The 16,683-nt window shown below is 50.9% G+C and overlaps 6 protein-coding genes across 6 annotated transcripts; 4 read left to right on the top strand and 2 right to left on the bottom strand.

Annotated features, from left to right (window-relative positions):
* Nucleotides 1–64: 64 nt before the first annotated feature.
* Nucleotides 65–549, top strand: M438DRAFT_330625 (Tom7-domain-containing protein; the record flags this gene model as incomplete). Its single annotated transcript, XM_029903341.1, has 4 exons — nt 65–88; nt 144–190; nt 410–475; nt 525–549. 4 exons carry the CDS (start codon nt 65–67, stop codon nt 547–549), a joined length of 162 nt encoding a protein of 53 aa, XP_029765830.1.
* On the bottom strand, nt 434–3,749 carry M438DRAFT_341376 (exocyst complex subunit Sec15-like protein). Its single transcript, XM_029904487.1, has 8 exons — nt 3,495–3,749; nt 2,452–3,444; nt 2,269–2,400; nt 2,098–2,199; nt 1,915–2,024; nt 1,731–1,866; nt 526–1,674; nt 434–476 (listed from the first exon to the last, which is right to left on the bottom strand). Exons 1-7 carry the CDS (start codon nt 3,543–3,545, stop codon nt 826–828), a joined length of 2,373 nt encoding a protein of 790 aa, XP_029765829.1. The 5' UTR covers nt 3,546–3,749; the 3' UTR covers nt 434–476; nt 526–825.
* Nucleotides 3,750–6,936: 3,187 nt separating this feature from the next.
* On the top strand, nt 6,937–8,372 carry M438DRAFT_10929 (uncharacterized protein). The gene has a single exon (XM_029898680.1). It carries the CDS (start codon nt 7,135–7,137, stop codon nt 8,293–8,295), a length of 1,161 nt encoding a protein of 386 aa, XP_029765828.1. The 5' UTR covers nt 6,937–7,134; the 3' UTR covers nt 8,296–8,372.
* A 1,044-nt stretch (nt 8,373–9,416) lies between these two features.
* M438DRAFT_262861 (uncharacterized protein) lies at nt 9,417–10,466 on the top strand (the record flags this gene model as incomplete). The annotated part of the gene is made up of 1 exon (XM_029899847.1): nt 9,417–10,466. The coding sequence occupies one exon, from the start codon at nt 9,417–9,419 to the stop codon at nt 10,464–10,466; it is 1,050 nt and encodes a 349-aa protein (XP_029765827.1).
* A 432-nt stretch (nt 10,467–10,898) lies between these two features.
* M438DRAFT_341372 (nucleotide-diphospho-sugar transferase) lies at nt 10,899–12,559 on the bottom strand. The gene has a single exon (XM_029904486.1). It carries the CDS (start codon nt 12,492–12,494, stop codon nt 11,304–11,306), a length of 1,191 nt encoding a protein of 396 aa, XP_029765826.1. The 5' UTR covers nt 12,495–12,559; the 3' UTR covers nt 10,899–11,303.
* A 629-nt stretch (nt 12,560–13,188) lies between these two features.
* M438DRAFT_309202 (uncharacterized protein) lies at nt 13,189–16,632 on the top strand. The gene is made up of 2 exons (XM_029902373.1): nt 13,189–13,353; nt 13,412–16,632. The coding sequence occupies exons 1-2, from the start codon at nt 13,314–13,316 to the stop codon at nt 16,312–16,314; spliced, it is 2,943 nt and encodes a 980-aa protein (XP_029765825.1). The 5' UTR covers nt 13,189–13,313; the 3' UTR covers nt 16,315–16,632.
* The last annotated feature ends 51 nt before the right edge of the window (nt 16,633–16,683 follow it).

Below are 16,683 nucleotides of genomic sequence, written 5' to 3'. Positions count from 1 at the left end.
CGTTTGATTCAACTTCTTCTTGTCCAGCCATTTGATCCTTCTCGCCCTTGAAAATCTAGTCAACATGCAGCTTTCAGAAGAGACCAAGGTGCGCTGATTCTAAACATCTTGTGCCTGTGACTTGGTGGCTGACTTTCATCCAGGAGCGCATCTCGCGCGTCATTGACATTTCCCGTGTCGCTGTTCACTAGTACGTTCGCTCCATACCTATGCCGTCTGCTCCATACCTCTGCAATCTGCTGCATCTCGGATCTCTCGCGCTTCATTTGGTTGTTCTGGGTGGACTCGAAAGGAAAAGAAAGAGCAAGGAGACAATCTGCCAAATACCGGACCATCAATGGCTAGCACGACGAGATACTACAACCTTGTACGAATGCGAAAGGACTTGCGCTGACAAGTACGCTTACAGCGGCTACCTCCCTCTGATCATCTACCTTGGTTACACCCGCAGTGTGCCTCGCCCTTCGTTGATCAAGTACGCAAGCTCAGGAACATGTTCAATCCAGCACGCTAACATCAGCCAGGCTCTTCTCTCCCCTTGCCATCTAAGCAGGATAAGCTGGTCGGAAACTGTACGATAGACGAAACGAAGCATGGGCTTGTGTTGAGGGTTTCGAACAGGCCCAACGGATTGCAGGACAGCCAGAAGCCTTGACTTCTGCAGACATCGCCATTGAAAAAGGCAACTCCTGCCATTTCTTTGTACAAAATAAAATATGGCCTCTTGATGAAAAACGGGCTACTTTGATGAAACCACTGAATTCTAAACATCTCTATCTATGGGTATCCTGCTTCTGCTTTTCCAACATGCTTGCAATCAATCTTCTATGAAGCGTCTTTGTCCTTCTTGAATCTGCTGGCGAAGGCTGGGAAGTTCATGGTCGACTTCTTGTCGACTGGACTGGCCGCCTGAGCAACGGCAGCTGCCTTCTGTGCCTCGACGCCCTGACTGACCTTTTCGAGCAGCTCGGCTCCGTTCATCTTGTCCACCTTGCCGAACCTCTTGCGGCCCTTCTCCACGTCGAAGAACTCTTCTTCGGCGCGTCCTTCGCCCTCTTTGGCTACAGCCATGAGCTCGACCGTCTGGCGCAATTCGTCAAGACCTTCCATCAACACGGGGTTGTCGAGACTGCGGACAAACTCAATCAAATGCTCCGTGTCGAGGCGGAAGGCCGTAACACTTTGAGGTGAGAGGCGACGGATAGAGGGGTCCAGGGGCAATGCAAGGATGGCATTGCTGATATGGGCAAGAGCGTCAAAGTAGATGAGCTCCTTAATTTGCACAGGCAATCCAAGCAAAACACTGGACATGACGTCGGAGAGATAGCGTGTCAGCTCTTGCATGTACGGCGAGGCAGCAGGTGGTTCATAGGTGGAGCTCCAGTCATATTCGGCAGTCTCGATCAAGTCGTCAATCTTGCTGTTGACGAGTTCAAAGATGCGCTTCTCAGCTGCCTTCTTGGCTGTAGTGAATTCTTCTGTTGCGGCGAGCACGATTGGGCCGGCTGCGCTGCTCGACGAGCGTGCTTCTGCGAGTAGGTCTTGTAGCTCTCGACATGCCGTCTCGAAATGGTCGAGGTTGGTCAAAATTTGCACAATCTGGCCGGGGTATTGCGAAGAGAGTCGTTCAACAAGTGATCGGCACACTTTGTGACAAAGAAGCTCGTCTAATGACTGTAAAGAAGCATATCAGTAAACGCTTTATTTTTATGTGAAGCTTGTTTGCTTACGCTTTTGAGTGTGTCGTCGATTACACCGGAGTTCTGGAAGTGGTCGTCCGAGAATAGATAGATTTGATTTAGAAAGTTCCGGATGTCGATACAACAAAGTGGGTACATCTGTGAGAAAGGAAGAACACAAGGGAAGCTTCCGGAATCAGTAAAAATCCTGTATATCTCAGCCTTGTTTACATACTTCTGCTGCTCGCGGTCCTTCTCTGGTGTGTACCAACTGACGTTGATCACCTTGTCATACTCATCGGGATTGTTGATAGGCATAGGCATATAATCGTCGGTTGAAACAATCTACGTGTAAACGTCAGCTTTTGACACGCAACACGAACCGCTCCGCTGGGCTCAAAAATTTTGCGTCGCTCACCTCCTGGAAATCTTCGCTGAATCTCTGCTTCAGCAACTGAGCATACTTGTCGAAAATTGTAAGGAGCAACTGATCGAGACTATCAACTGAGTATCCCCAGCTCTATCACTCATTGTCAGCGCGTCACCGAACGTGTCATTGAGCAGCTTTCGACGCGAAGAGAAAACTCACTCCCATGGTTTGCACGAAGAGGGCGATCACCCCCTTTATCTTCAGAAGTCTATCATCGTTGTCGATGGTAGGTAGAGACTTGCTAACAAGTGCGATAGCACTCTGACACATGGAGTCCCAGAGCTCTTCGATCTAGACTTCTGTCAGTAACTTTCTTCTGACCGCTTGGAGGATTTGCCTCACGTCTGTCAAGGATCTCAAGTTCTCTGTCTTCAGCATCGTGGCCTTTTCGACTATGGCAAACCCAGCGATGCTCTCCAGCAGAGTGCTCAGTTCACCCGCGTCTTCGTCTAGGAGATCCAGACTTGCGGGCAGGAGCAGCTCCTTCTGCCTCCTCCTGGTTGCTGAATAGTCTTGACGGAACCTCTCATTCTGGCCTAAAGCGTTGTGTATATGAATGGCCTCGAACAGTGGAGAGAAATCGACTTGCACTTCCTCATTGTTCAGCACATCAAATTCTTCGCTCTCATCAGCGACAGACTCCACTGCTGAGTTGAGTTTGAAATTGGCGAGGTCTGGGTTTTCTTCAAATCGCATCTTGTGTCTTGTACGGCGCATCTCAGTATGGTAGAATGCCACCTCGCCCAAGAATTGCGAAGTCTCTCGAATCCGGAAGAGCCAAGTGTTCAAATCTGCCATAACAGCCTCAGCAATCAAGCGCTGGGTTGCGGGCACCGAACGCTCAATCATGCCTGCAATCATGTAACGGGTCACTTCCCTGAGGTGGACGTTCTGCAATTCGTCCAATGCTCGAAGCGCTGCATACCGGTTCTTTTCTTGCAGAAGATCGTGTACCTGGTTTGCAAGCCGCAGAACCTCGAGGCAGTCCTTCAAAGCTTGGGTGGCATCGTCAATATTTTGCCTCACGCCTCTGGAATCAACCAAAGCTCTCTTTTGTTCCGCGAGTTTCTCGGTGGTGGCCTCTATTGACTGACTGAGACTCATAATCTCGGCTGTCAAAGTGACTGTACCCTCCCGGACGCGCTGAAGCTGGTTGACGGAGCTGATGAATTCTTGATGATTGGTGTTGCAGATGCGCTCAATCTCAGCCTGTCGATCGTTCGAGACTTGATTCAGGGCTTGTATGAGATGTCCTGCGCGCTCTGAGTTTCTGACATCTCGCATCACCGGAATCAGCTGGTCGATGTAGTCTGTCTCAGATGATGACAGAATAATCTACGCTTTGTCAGTCCGCTGTCAAGTTGCTAGAGGAACGAACTTCGTACCTGTTGGACGGCGCCCATGAACTCATCATGAGGCTCAATGATTGACGGCATCCTCTAATGCGACCCGGGCCTTTTTCGAGATGGTATGTACTAGGATATGGATCTTTCACAGACGCGTTCCTTGACACGTAATTGTTCGAGGGAAGAACTGGTCGTTTGCCCGAGAGTGAAAGCACAAGAGTGTCGCAATTGACTTCCACAGCAGTTTAAGCGATGACCAAATTGGCTATTCTACACAGTCATGCCTGATGATTGTCGGACTTGATAATTAGAAGAACAGCTCCATGCTCTGGAGTCAAGAGGAGGCTGGAGCAAGTTTGGTCAATGCGCAAAGCTAGGCTCCAACCGCTTAGTCCCCGCAGAGCCGCATTCAATCCCACCCGCTGCCCGCATGGCTGCAGGTGGCATCAAACTGCAAAGCAGGCAAACAAAATCTCAAAGCTTTAAGGTTCTGGGGCAATAAAGAACGAAGCCTGTTTCCAGGCTTCGGAACGTCTATACATCAGAAAAGATTGGGCCATCTGACCGCTCTGCTTGATGCTTAGAAGGGGAGACCTCGGTCGTCTCGATCGCGCGGTCGTCAAACTTACAGCATGACGTGCGAGCTCACCATCAAGGTGGAAGTGCCTCCACTCTTCGTCGCTGCCTCGAGAGATTTTACGATCCAGAACTTATCTTCTGATCTATACCATCTTTTCCCTCTGCCCCCATATAGAACTGTCTCAGGTTCTACTATGTCGAGTGTCCGATATCACTGATCAACTCGATCTCTGCAAAGGCCCATCTTCAGCAGGTTACAACCATATAGAGAAGGAGCGACCAGTCGAGCCTTCCTCGATAGTGGCATTTCGGGCGCCTTCCTCCACCTGCTGTACCGTCTTCGCCTACGCCCTTCCGAAACTTCTCGTCTGTAGGCTGTAGCTTTGCTGTTCGATCATTGTTGGTCGAAATCTCATTGCCCTTACCGGTCTGCTCGTTCAAGGACATTGTCGTCGGTTGAGTAGTACGAAGATCGGCTTGGACAAACCCTCTCTTCCTCTACTGCTGCAGAACCTTTTTGTCTCTGCTGCTCGCTCCACGATACCATTGACGACTCCTGAGAAACGCCCTCCACGAGAAAGTGATTGCCTGCTCTTTCCAATACGACATCATCGTTGATCAACCGATCTAAAAACTGGCTCGTACGAAACACACAACCAGTACTGCTTGTTGGAGGATATCGTTGACAATTAAGAAAGCTGAAGGTCATCTTGCACAAGAGATCACGTCGACCAAGTCGGTTGGGAAAGGCACTTTCCTTCTCACAAAAGTCTCCTTCCTCGTCCGCAACCTCATTGTCTCTGCTTGTTCAACAGCAACACTATCGACGATTGAACGAAGCAAGACCCAGCATAGTTTCCAGACACCATCATCTCCTCCGTTGCACAAAGGTGCACTGCTCTACGTGCCTCTTCTACGACGACATCATCGTCGACCAAGCAAACTGAAAGCCAGCTCGACTAGACTAGACCGTTCGCTCCTCCCTCATACAGAGAGTCACTGCTTCAAGTGCCTGTTCGATAAGGACATCATCGTCGACTAAACGAAGCGAGAAGGCTACCCTCTTCTTCATTGCATTAAAGGTCACTGCTATTCGTACGAGTCTGTTCGATAACGACATCATCGTCGAGAATCTCCTTCATTGCATCAAAGATCACTGCTATTCGACGACGACATCGTCGACGACTAAGCGAACTGAAGACCTGCTCAGCTAGAAAATATCATTCGCTTCAAGATTCACTGCTCTACGTGCCTGTTCGACGACATCATCGACGACTAAGCGAACTGAAGGCCTGCTCAGCTGGAAGATATCATTCGCTCCTGTTCGACGACGACGACATCATCGACGACTAAGCGAACTGAGAGCTTGCTCAATCATAAGAAAGCATCTTTCTTCCACCCCAACCAACCTCCACACCTTCCACTCCCAACATCCATCTCCGTTTGGAATCATACATCGTTTAACGCGGTGTCTGCTTCGTCTTCTTCTTCTTCTACATCTTCTTTGACCAAGGTCACTTTCCAATCCGTCTTTCGCCCTTCTACATCCGCGCGCATCTTCATCGCACCATGTCTCATCTGCCCTCCAAGATGGAGCGTCAGGATAGCGGTAACCCCGCTGACAACCGCAAGACTCTTCAGAGTGCTGCTGTTAACGCTGCTTGGTTTACTCCCTCGACTATGGTATGTCTTCTTTTCTTGTTCTGCGCGCAACTTCGCACCACCATTCCCAAACCTTCCTTCATCCTTTGTGTCTTCCCTTCTCGAGCTTTGGTCTCTTGTACCTCACCTCGAAAGAAGCCGAGTCTCTCGCTTCCGCTTTACGTTTGATTTCTCCTTCTCATCCATGCCAACACATGCACCTTCCACATCTCAGCTTGTTCTTCTTCACGACTCTTGTCTCTGTTCTTTCGATGACCTCTCTTCCTTGTTCAAGAGATCCGCATACCGAGCAGCACTCGTCCCTTTCATCCTTCATCACATCACATCTCATCTCATCTCATCTCATACTATCTTTTCTTCTTACTCATCCCTTCCTTCAACTTGTGCCTTCTTCATGACCTGTCTCCCTCATCTCATAGCTTTCTTTACTCTTACTCAAGTACTAACTCTCTCTTTCAGCCTCAGAAGAGCATCATGTCTCCCTTTGGAAACGTGTTCACTCCCAGCAAGGGTGCCTCGAGCTCGCTCGCCTCAACTTTCGGGGACTTCCACACTCCCAGCCAGGGTAGTGCCATGAAGTTCTTGAACGCCGGTTCGACTGCTGAAGGTTCTTCGACAAAGCGTTCGTCTTTGTCACCTGTCAAGCCTGTCGGATCTGGCTTCTCGTCGCCCTCTCGCGTGTCTGCACCTCTTGTTCAGGGCCCCGTGTTCAGCACTGACACCGACCCCAACACCTCAGAGACACGCTTTGTCTGCTTCGATCTCATCCCTGAGCAATGGACCCAAAACTCTGCTGACGGCTGTGTGCTCAACAGAGCCCTTGAATACGTGAGTTCTTCTTTTTCTGTGTGCTGATTACTCTCTGACTTCTTGATAGACTGGTCTGATCGCATTGATCGACACTGCTGTGGGTTCTCCCAGTGAGGTTCCCGGCTTTGTGAACATCTTCTGTCGCTTTGACGACCTTCGTGCTGCCGCCGCCTCGAAGACTCTGTTCGAGACTGTTCTCACCACTGTGGCATTCAAGTTCATCAGCCATCATGAGTATTTCGGTGCTGATCACACCAACCCCCGTGCTCACGCCATCTCAGCCTACGATGGCCAAGTCGAGTTCACAGCCGTGCCCAACAACATTCTTGAGATCAACATTCACGCCATCTACGCCGAAGTTCTAGCATTCGCTAAGAACTTCGGTGACGTCCGCTCGTTTTCTTACATCGAGCCCAACGGTTTCGAGGCTCCCCGCTTCCGTAGCGAGTACTTCTCTGTGAAGTCTGCCGAGAAGGCCATCGCTGCCAGTACGCAGAGCGTAAGTATCTTCTCTTCTGAGGAAACCGAGTTCAAATGCTAACTTTCTTAGGATGCCATCTTCATCTCGGCTAAGGAGTACAGCCCTCGTGGCTATGTTCGCTACGCCCACCCTGCTGCCCAGGGCGGCATGGACCAGCTCGAGATCGCCACTCGCGAACTCGCCATCGATGACGGTTATGACAACGGTCGTCAGTACCAGGGATTCTCACAGTATGCTGACTACCCTCCTCGTCGCGGCCATGGTCCTCGTCGCGCTCGCGGTGGATACCGTGGCGGTTATCGCGGTCATGGTGGCCGTGGTGCTCTCGTTCTCTCCGAGGACTCAATCGTCCACCAGACTGATATGGAGTTTTGGCGCTTTAACCAGCCCCAAACTGTCAATCTCCTCAAGATTGAAGCCGGTGTCGACGTCCGTACCACCGTGATGCTCCGCAACATCCCGAACCGCGTCGACTCCCACGATCTGAAGGAGTGGCTCGACAAGAGCTCCTTCGGACACTACGACTTTAGCTATCTTCGCATCGATTTCAGCACAGAGCTGAACGTTGGTTATGCCTTCGTAAACTTCACCCACCCCGAGCACATCACCAACTTCGTGAACTCAAAGGTTGGCAAGCCCTGGAATCTTTACGGCTCTACCAAGCGCTGCGAGGTCTCTTACGCCACGATCCAGGGGATTGACTGTCTCCTCGCCAAGTTCCGTAACTCCGTCATCATGGAGGAGGCTGCTTCCTGCCGCCCCAAGCTCTGGTACCACCATGAGTCGGATGACCTGCCCGACACCAACGCTGTCGGCACCGAGGCTCCGTTCCCTGCTCCCAACAACGAGCAAAAGCGCAAGCGTTCCAGAGACAACGCGACCACCATCGGTCTCTTCCCCTCTCGCCACGGCAGGGGTCCCTACGGCCCGGGTTCCCATTACCGCGAGGGCCAGTACGACCGCGGAACCTCCTTCGCTATTGAGGAGGAGCGTCAGCACGAGGAGCAGCGCCAAGTTCGCTTCGAGCGCCGCCAGCTCGGCTACCGTGGCAACGGCCAATATCAGCAGTTCGGTAGAGCCCGCCACCAGCAGCAGTACGAGAGCGCACATCGTCAGCAGTATGAGGGCGCTCGCCCCCAGCAGCGTGGCGCTCGCCACCGTCAGCAGTACCTTCCCCGTCGCGGCGGTGGTGGCTACTACCAACAGGGCCGTATCCTTGGTCCCTACGACAACGACGAGGACTACTACGACGAGGAGGAGGACGACTTCTACCACGGCGATCGCGACTCTGACTACTACCGTCGTTAAAGTCTTTGGGGTTTGACGCAGTCCCTGCGGTCATTGAGTACCCAGGGCTTGGGCGCATGTTATCTTTGCTTGAAACCAATGTTTCATGCGCATGATCTTGTCGCTATGAGCGACCTCGTTGTCTCATTGTCATCTTTTTGGCACGTCAGCACATTTCAAAACAAAAGGCGGAAAACATTGGCGGGATGGAGTTTCAGGTTTGAGCAGCATCGAGCACTACTTCTGGAGACAGTTCCTTCTGGACAAGGTCTTTGGGAAGGTTGTCTTCTTTGCAGGCTGGGTATGGATTGAAATAAGGAGGAGATCTGGTAGATAAATGCTCCAAAGATAGAGGATGGTATTCTCTTTCACAAGACTTTAGCTTAGCTTTGCTTTCACAAATCACAGACAGACTTGCCTCGAAACTATCTTTCACCTTCCTCTGTGTATCTTTGCTGTTTGAGAATAATGGAAGGCTTCAAAATGCAGTGGTATGCAGTCGAATTGAGCGCTTTCTGGACAAGCCCTAAATCCGATAACTCCGAGACGAGAGTCATTCTTGGCGACTGTGGGATCTCTCTCTTTCCATTTTTGCATCAACGTAACCAGCATCAATACTCTCTTTTCTGTCCAAGAAGTTGGCTACAGTGTTCAGTCTGCAGACTACCTGCGTCGTCATCATTCAAAGGCAAGACTTTGTTGCGACCGAGAGAAGCGGCAACGGATAAAGAAAAACTTCAACCTCAACTCTTGGAGATAGAATAACATCAACTATTTCCAACAATCGAAGCTGCGGTCAGCATATCATCTTGAGATACTGAGACGGTGATTTCGGGGCAGCAGAGGGTTGAAAAATCACTCCACCGTCGACCCATCATCCACTCATACCACGAAGACCACCGAGAGAGACTAGATTACTTTCTGAATATCCGCTTCAGTCTGTCAAGACATCCTGCTTGATTTGAGATTCTTTTTGTTAACTTCGGGTGTTGAAGTTGGATGCCAAATTCACACGCAAGCAATCACGGACTGGACTTGCAAAGACTCTGCAGGCAGATACGAGACTACGCCTTTGTGCCAGGACGTACACACGCATGAAAGCAACAGCAATCGCAAGGCACTATCCACTACAAACAAACAATATGGAGGCCAATCCAATAACAACGATACCAAACTTGCCACCACTTAAATTACCCTCTACCTCACAAACCACAGATCTCCAACATCTACATGCACTGCTGCACCTCTTACATCATCGAAACCACAATCAACATCGTCGGAGCACATGGTACCGTCACTTCAACATCTTCCGTCGCCATCTCGCGACCGTCCTGACACATTTGTCTACACTCGCTCACGTTCCTACCACACACCTCGCTCGCCATAAGAAGAAAGCCGAGGACGAGGCTTTGAGATTGAGGATACAGCAGACTTTGGCTTTCTGGCGTGATGTCTTGGTGCCAAAGTCACAGCATGCTTTTGGGCAGTTGATAGCGGATGGAAGATTTGCAGTGTTGGGTGTGGTGCTCATGGCAGTGCTGGGCAATGTTTGTAGGGTGTTTGGCCTGGTTGGTGTGTACGAGGAGCTAGGTGAGGAGGAGACAAGAAGGGCGCTTGAAGAGTTTGCTGCTGAGGGTTGGGGTGAGGACGAAGGGCTAGGTGTTCTTGTACCACGAGAAGGCGAGAAGAGAGAGGATCTTGGCGAAGTCCTTGTGAGAGATGACGAGGATGATGAGCCCGAGACAAATGCCAGGAAGACAGAGAAGGAGCTGAGGCAGTCCGAAAGTGGCTGTTTGGCTCCCGAACGTGATATGTTGGAGCAGAGTCGGAAGGCACTGAAAGCCATCGCCACGAGCACACCTCTCTTGTTTCCGAGTGATTCAGACACGCCTCCACCAAGAAAGAAGACCACAAAAAAGCTCAAGCCTACAGATCCGATCAGCAGGCAAAGGCCTACCAAGATCCTCCCTGCGGTCAACTGGGACGACAACTCGACTACGCCGCTACCTAAACCGTCGTCAAAGGCCTCATCGATGACCTCAGAACCAGTCACCTCAGTGCCAACGACAAGCTCAAAGCTCAAGACAAAGAGGCCCAAACAGAAGGAAGATGAAGCTTGTACCGGTGCTGCAAAGCCAGTCAAGAAGAAGAGAAAGAAGAATGCAATCGACGATCTTTTTGCCGGTCTGTAATCCACGGGACCATATGAGCACATCACGTATACTACAGATAATCGATATCAATACATCGCTCTACAAGTTTTCGTCTAGTGACACATGCTACGGTGACGATTGGTACGTTGGTCATCCACACCGAGTCAAAGAAAGTGGAATGTACATGGTATGATTATACAAGACGATCATCAACTCAGATACCAGTTTATCAAACGTTTGACTTCATATTCTTGCTCAACGACCTGAGTCGAATGCTGCTTTGCTCTCCACAGATTTAGAAATGGTTGAAAAGCTGTACAGCACACGACAGGGGCCACGTATTCACCTCATATTCACATGCAGTCAATTTACTAGCAGAGACAGCACTCCACTATGTGGGGATGGGTTTTTACAATCACAAGGCAGAACTTCAAGCAATAACGAAAGACAAATTGATTTGGCGCCAGGGTTATCTGATCAGCAAAGCGCGGCAAAACTTCGGCATTGGGAGGCTCGGCTCGCTCAACCTTCCTCCAACGTCAACCCGTGTGGAGGTCAAAGCAAAAAGAATTCTCTGCCACAACGAACAAACACTATTTGCCAGGGCAACTAGCAAAAGGATGATCACGCCAGGGGTCGAACCTGGAATCTCTTGATTCGTAGTCAAGCGCCTTGCCATTGGGCCACGCAACCAGTTGGTATTTGTTGAAGACACGCAGGGTAGCAGGCAATATGTAGTTGACGTGCCCTTGTGGGTGTGGTCTTACGCAATGTTGCTGCCATTATGTATTGGGGTATGTACAGCCGTTCCAACTATAAACATCAGTGTCCGAGACCGGATGGGAGAGCTTGATGGTCATTTTCTTGTCTGGCAGTTCAGCCACGAACTCTGGGGCCATGACCTCTTTCACCCAAGGCCTTGCCCTTGAGCTCGTGAGGAGCAGGAATCTGAGGTTGAGGAAGGTCTTCTTCTTTGTCTCCATTAGCGTCCTGTGTCTTCTCCTCGTCTTTGTTCTGGCCAGGCTTCTTGTTCTTTGCGAAAGACTGGACCCCACTGCCAATGGCACGCATCTCGTCGCTTTCCTGGTCTTCCTGGCCAATGGGCTTAGCAACGTGGTGCTCGACAATGTCCAGCTCTTCTTTCTCGTTCTGGGATTCGCGCTGCTTATGCCAGTCCTCGTACTCTTGCCACCACCAGGTATGCGTCTCGCCATCACGACCAAGGTAGCCGGCCACACCATCTTCGGTGACACGTTTTGCCCATGGCTTGTCGACGATGTAATGCAGACAGACGACCTCTTCATCCCTCCAGATGTTCTCATGCCAGTAGCGCATTGTCTTGAGGGCATTGAACTGCCAGCCCAGACTCATCCACTTGTTCTTGAAGAACTCGGCAAGGAAGTCTTGATCGGGGAACTTGAACTCGCCTAGCAGGGGAGTGGTGTTGAAGAAGTCAATCATGCGGTCCCAGAGCTGCTCCGAGGCGACGAAGAGAAACATGCCGCTGTTGAGCAGGTGGTAGGTAGGTCGTGAGTCTGGCGTGATTGGGGTGGGGTTATGAAGGGCATCGGGATGGGAGACAGCAGTATAGGCGCAATTCTCCTTGGTCCAGTCTTCAGGAGCCCAAGCGTCCTTGTCGAGGTTGCAGACACAGGCGTGGTTGGCAGCGATCCAGTTATTGGCCGGCAGCTGCTTGTCGAAGACGTGGTCCATGTTCTTCTGCAAGATCATGTCGGCATCGAGGTAGCAGATCTTGTCGTAGTTGTCAAGTTTGTATAGCTCAAAGACACGCAGCTTGGTCCAGGTATCGGCGAAACGCTCGGCGATGAGATGAACATGAACATTTTCGCGTGGCAGTAGGGCGTCGACACGGTGGAGGATGAGATTGCTGTGAGGAGCTTCGAGCTCGAGAGCACGTATCGAAGAAGCGGGCAAAGTATCCGTGTAGAGGACGATGAGAGGGAATGCGCTCTTGTACTTGGCCAGCGTGTGAGCGAGAATCAGTACACCCGCGAGGTACGACGACCGCGTGATCAGGGTGCAGTATGCATAGTTCTGGCGTGACATGATGGAAAACTTGATCAGTGAAGTCAAGAATAAGAAAGAAGCAGAAAGTAAGGTAATTGACAGCTAGGTACGGTAATTATGGACAGATAGCGACAAAGTCAATGACGTGGTAATGCTTCAACGACGCTCGGACCTTTGGAAACATGCGGCCTTCTAAACACTAAAGTGGGGATGCATGTAGAATTTAAACTTGTTAGATGGCACCGGTGTGTTCACTCTCTTGAGACCTCTCAGTGCTCAACATGCTCAATCTACCTTCGGGGTCCAAAGGCGAGGTACCTCATTCACAATCAAAAGCCGATTGGGGAACGCGTTCTCGCGTCATCACGCGTTAGGTACCAAGCCATCGCTGCCTTGAGCAAAGGAGTTGCCCGTTCGCATCTCAAGTGTTGTTGGTGAAAGCGACTTCCCTTCCGTAGGTTCGTAGTAGACAAGCAGTCCCTTCGACTTCAATTCCAATTCCAATCTTCCTTTCTTCAAGCATCATCTCTTTGTTGCACAACAGTGACACGACCTGTCAACAAGGAACCGCACAGTCCAGACCCCAGGAACAGGCGGAGATCTGCATTGTTTCTCGGATCTCGGATCTCGGATCTGACTCGCATCGAGACACCCTGCGCCCGTTATCTCCGAAGGCCTTCTGCAGCATCCCTGGGTGGCAACTCGGCGAACTATCCTGTGAGTGAGAGAGCAGTCTTTTCTTTCTTCAACTTTTTGTTGTCCCTTCATTCCAAGCGTACTTTTGTCTTGTCGCTGCCTTTGCCTCTGCGTTTTCTGTTGTCCCACTTTCCTTTCTTTTCATCACTCCAAACTTCCAGCATGGCCCGCCAGACTCGCTCTTCTCTGCGTGGTCGTGAATGTATGCTCACTCGCGGTTACTATTTTGTTCCAGAGTATCCCCGACTGACATTCACTAGCACCTGCTCCCGAAACCGCTTCTTCCATGTCTACAAAACGATCATCCCTACCTAGAAAACCTACAACGATTCCAGACTCAGATCAAGCCGCCAGTGATCAAGACCAAGTGCCCATCGCCACCACCAGATCCAGATCAAAGTCTCAAGTTCAAGTCGTCATTCCCGTCATGTCTTCCCGCGCAAAGGCAGCAGTCCGCTCCAACAGTCCCTCGTCACTATCCTCGCCTGACAGTCAAAATGCTCTGCCAATTGACACCCCGGCCACGAGTGCTAGTGTCACTCCGGAGCCCGGTAAACTCGGACGCATCGCAAACAAGAGAAAGAGAGAGATTGATGACGATGCTGCGCTTGCAAGATCCTTGCAAGAGGAAGAATGGGCATTGCCTCCCAAGAAGATCAAGACTGAGCCTACCAACACTAGAAGATCTATGAAGGCTGCCGTTATTGCAAACTCGGACGAAGATGAGGGAGGCGAGGATCTTAGTGATCTCTCGTCGGTCGTGTCCTTCAAAACCGAACAGGACTCTGAAGAGGAAGAGTCTTTCAACAAGAAACCCAAGACCAGGGGTCTACGCAAAACGGTGCCAGACACCGACGACGAAGAAAAGCCTCTGAAATACGAGTCACGCCTTTCCAAAGCCCGCGCCGGTAAGAAAGCTGTGGTTTCCAAGCAACGAAACTCCGTCACAGTCCCCGACAGCGACAGCGACAGCGAATTATCGACCCTTTCGGAAATCGCAGACGCCGACTTGACAACCGAGGACGAGTTTCGTTCAGAAGATGCTCACTCAGGTGCTGCCGAGACCTCGGACGATGATGACGATCTACCATTGGCTCAGCGTAGGTCCTTTGGTACCGGCGCCGCCACGAACTTCCGCCGCCGACGAGGTCAGGCTAACCTTCTGGACCAAGACCTCGGCGCTGAAATCAAAAAGGTCAGAATGTCCAGAAAGGACCGCGAGAGACTGAAGCTGGAAAAGGCACATCCTTTGATCAAGACCATGTGGAAAGATCTCGAGGCCATTCCCATCGTCAAAGGAGTCGCCGGTACACAACCGCCATCAATCAACCGCAAGCTCAAGTCATATCAGCTTGAGGGTGTTGATTGGATGATCAAGCAGGAGCAGTCGAACTACAAGGGAGGTCTCCTCGGTGATGAGATGGGTATGGGCAAGACAATCCAGGCTGTGTCTCTCATCATGTCGGATTACCCCCAGAAACAGCCAACTCTTGTTCTGGTTCCCCCAGTCGCCCTGATGCAATGGTCTCAGGAAATTGGCGAATACACTGATGGCAAGCTCAAAGTCCTGGTATACCACGGCACAAACGCCAAGTCCAAAGGCATGAAGGTGAACGAGCTGAAGAAGTACGATGTCATCATGATTTCGTACAACAGTCTCGAGTCATTACATCGCAAGGAGACGAAGGGTTGGTCTCGTAACGGCGATCTCATCAAAGAAGCATCACCCATTCATGCCCTTACCTACCATCGCCTGATCCTGGATGAAGCCCACAGTATCAAGACGAGAACTACCCAAGTCGCCAAGGCTTGCTTTGCATTGAAGGGTAAATACAAGTGGTGCTTGTCCGGCACTCCCGTCCAAAATCGCATCGGCGAGTTCTTCTCTCTCCTTCGCTTCTTGGAGGTCAGACCGTTCGCAGACTACTTCTGCAAGAAGTGCCCCTGCTCTCTTCTGCACTGGTCTCTCGATGCTCAGCACATGTGTACCGAATGTAAGCATACTGGAATGGAGCACGTCTCGGTGTTCAACCAGGAGTTGCTCAACCCTATCACTCAGTCTGAAGACTCGCAACTGCGTTCGGAGGCCATGGATAAGCTGTTCCTCATCACATCTCGCATCATGCTCCGTCGCATGAAGCGCGACTATGTTAGCTCGATGGAGCTTCCGCCCAAAGAGGTCATTGTGCACAACGAGTTCTTCGGAGACATCGAGCGTGATTTCTCTCAGAGCATCATGTCCAACACAGCTCGCCAGTTCGACACCTATGTCTCGCGCGGTGTCATGTTGAACAACTACGCCAACATCTTTGGTCTCATCATGCAGATGCGTCAGGTATCCAACCACCCAGATCTGATTCTCAAGAGAAAGACGGCCGAAGGCATGAACGTTCTTGTCTGCAACATTTGCGACGAACCGGCCGAGGAGCCCATCCGTTCGAAGTGCAAGCACGACTTCTGCAGAACCTGCGTCAAAAATTACGCCCAATCCATGGAAGACACCGCCGGCGAAGCAGACTGCCCTCGCTGCCACATCCCGCTGTCAATCGATTTTGACCAGGTCGAGTTGGAGCAGAATGAGGAGGCAGTCAAGAAGAACTCGATCATCAACCGCATCAAGATGGAGAACTGGACTTCGTCTACCAAGATTGAGATGCTTGTGTATGACTTGTACAAGCTCCGCAGCAAGAAGCAGACTCTCAAGTCGATCGTCTTTTCGCAGTTCACGTCGATGCTGCAGCTCATCGAGTGGCGTCTTCGTCGCGCCGGCTTCAACACGGTCATGCTTGATGGTAGCATGACTCCCCAACAGCGCCAAAAGTCGATCGAGCATTTCATGACGGATCCAGACGTCGAGGTGTTCCTTGTGTCCCTGAAGGCTGGTGGTGTTGCCCTCAACTTGACCGAGGCTTCTCGCGTCTTCATTGTCGACCCTTGGTGGAACCCCGCCGCCGAGTGGCAAAGTGCAGATCGCTGTCACCGCATCGGGCAGAGACGTCCTTGCGTTATCACACGATTGTGTATCGAAGATTCTGTCGAATCACGCATTGTCATGTTGCAAGAGAAGAAGGCCAACATGATCAACGGAACCATCAACAACGACAGAGTGGCCATGGAGAAGCTCACTCCCGAAGACATGCAGTTCCTGTTCCGCGGCAATTAGAGTGTCTCTCGAGGAGACGTCGCTCTGCTTTGCTCTCCTTTCCACGTTGCGCCAAGTGATTCCCTTCCAACTTTACGTTTTTTTCCCCTCACCAAACCACCAACATCAGTTATATTACAGATGAGAAGATCCTGGGAGGACATGGTGGTACACAAATTCCTGCAGCATGATTACACGGTTTAACGATATTGCATTGCTTTGTCTTACATTTTTCCAGTGGCGGAGATTGCCACTTTGCTACCTTTAAATAGCGGTTACATTTTGTACGATAGAGTGGATTTATACCAAAAACACCAAAAACGAGTGTTGAGTTTTGTTAATATGTTATTCCACCAGGACAGAGTTTGATCTGATAAGGACCGATAATCG

Source organism: Aureobasidium pullulans, assembly GCF_000721785.1.
Source record: "Aureobasidium pullulans EXF-150 unplaced genomic scaffold scaffold_1, whole genome shotgun sequence".
NCBI classification, from domain to species: domain Eukaryota; kingdom Fungi; phylum Ascomycota; class Dothideomycetes; order Dothideales; family Saccotheciaceae; genus Aureobasidium; species Aureobasidium pullulans.
Note: the sequence above shows the minus strand (reverse complement) of the source record. Positions and strands in the feature narration are given on the sequence as shown.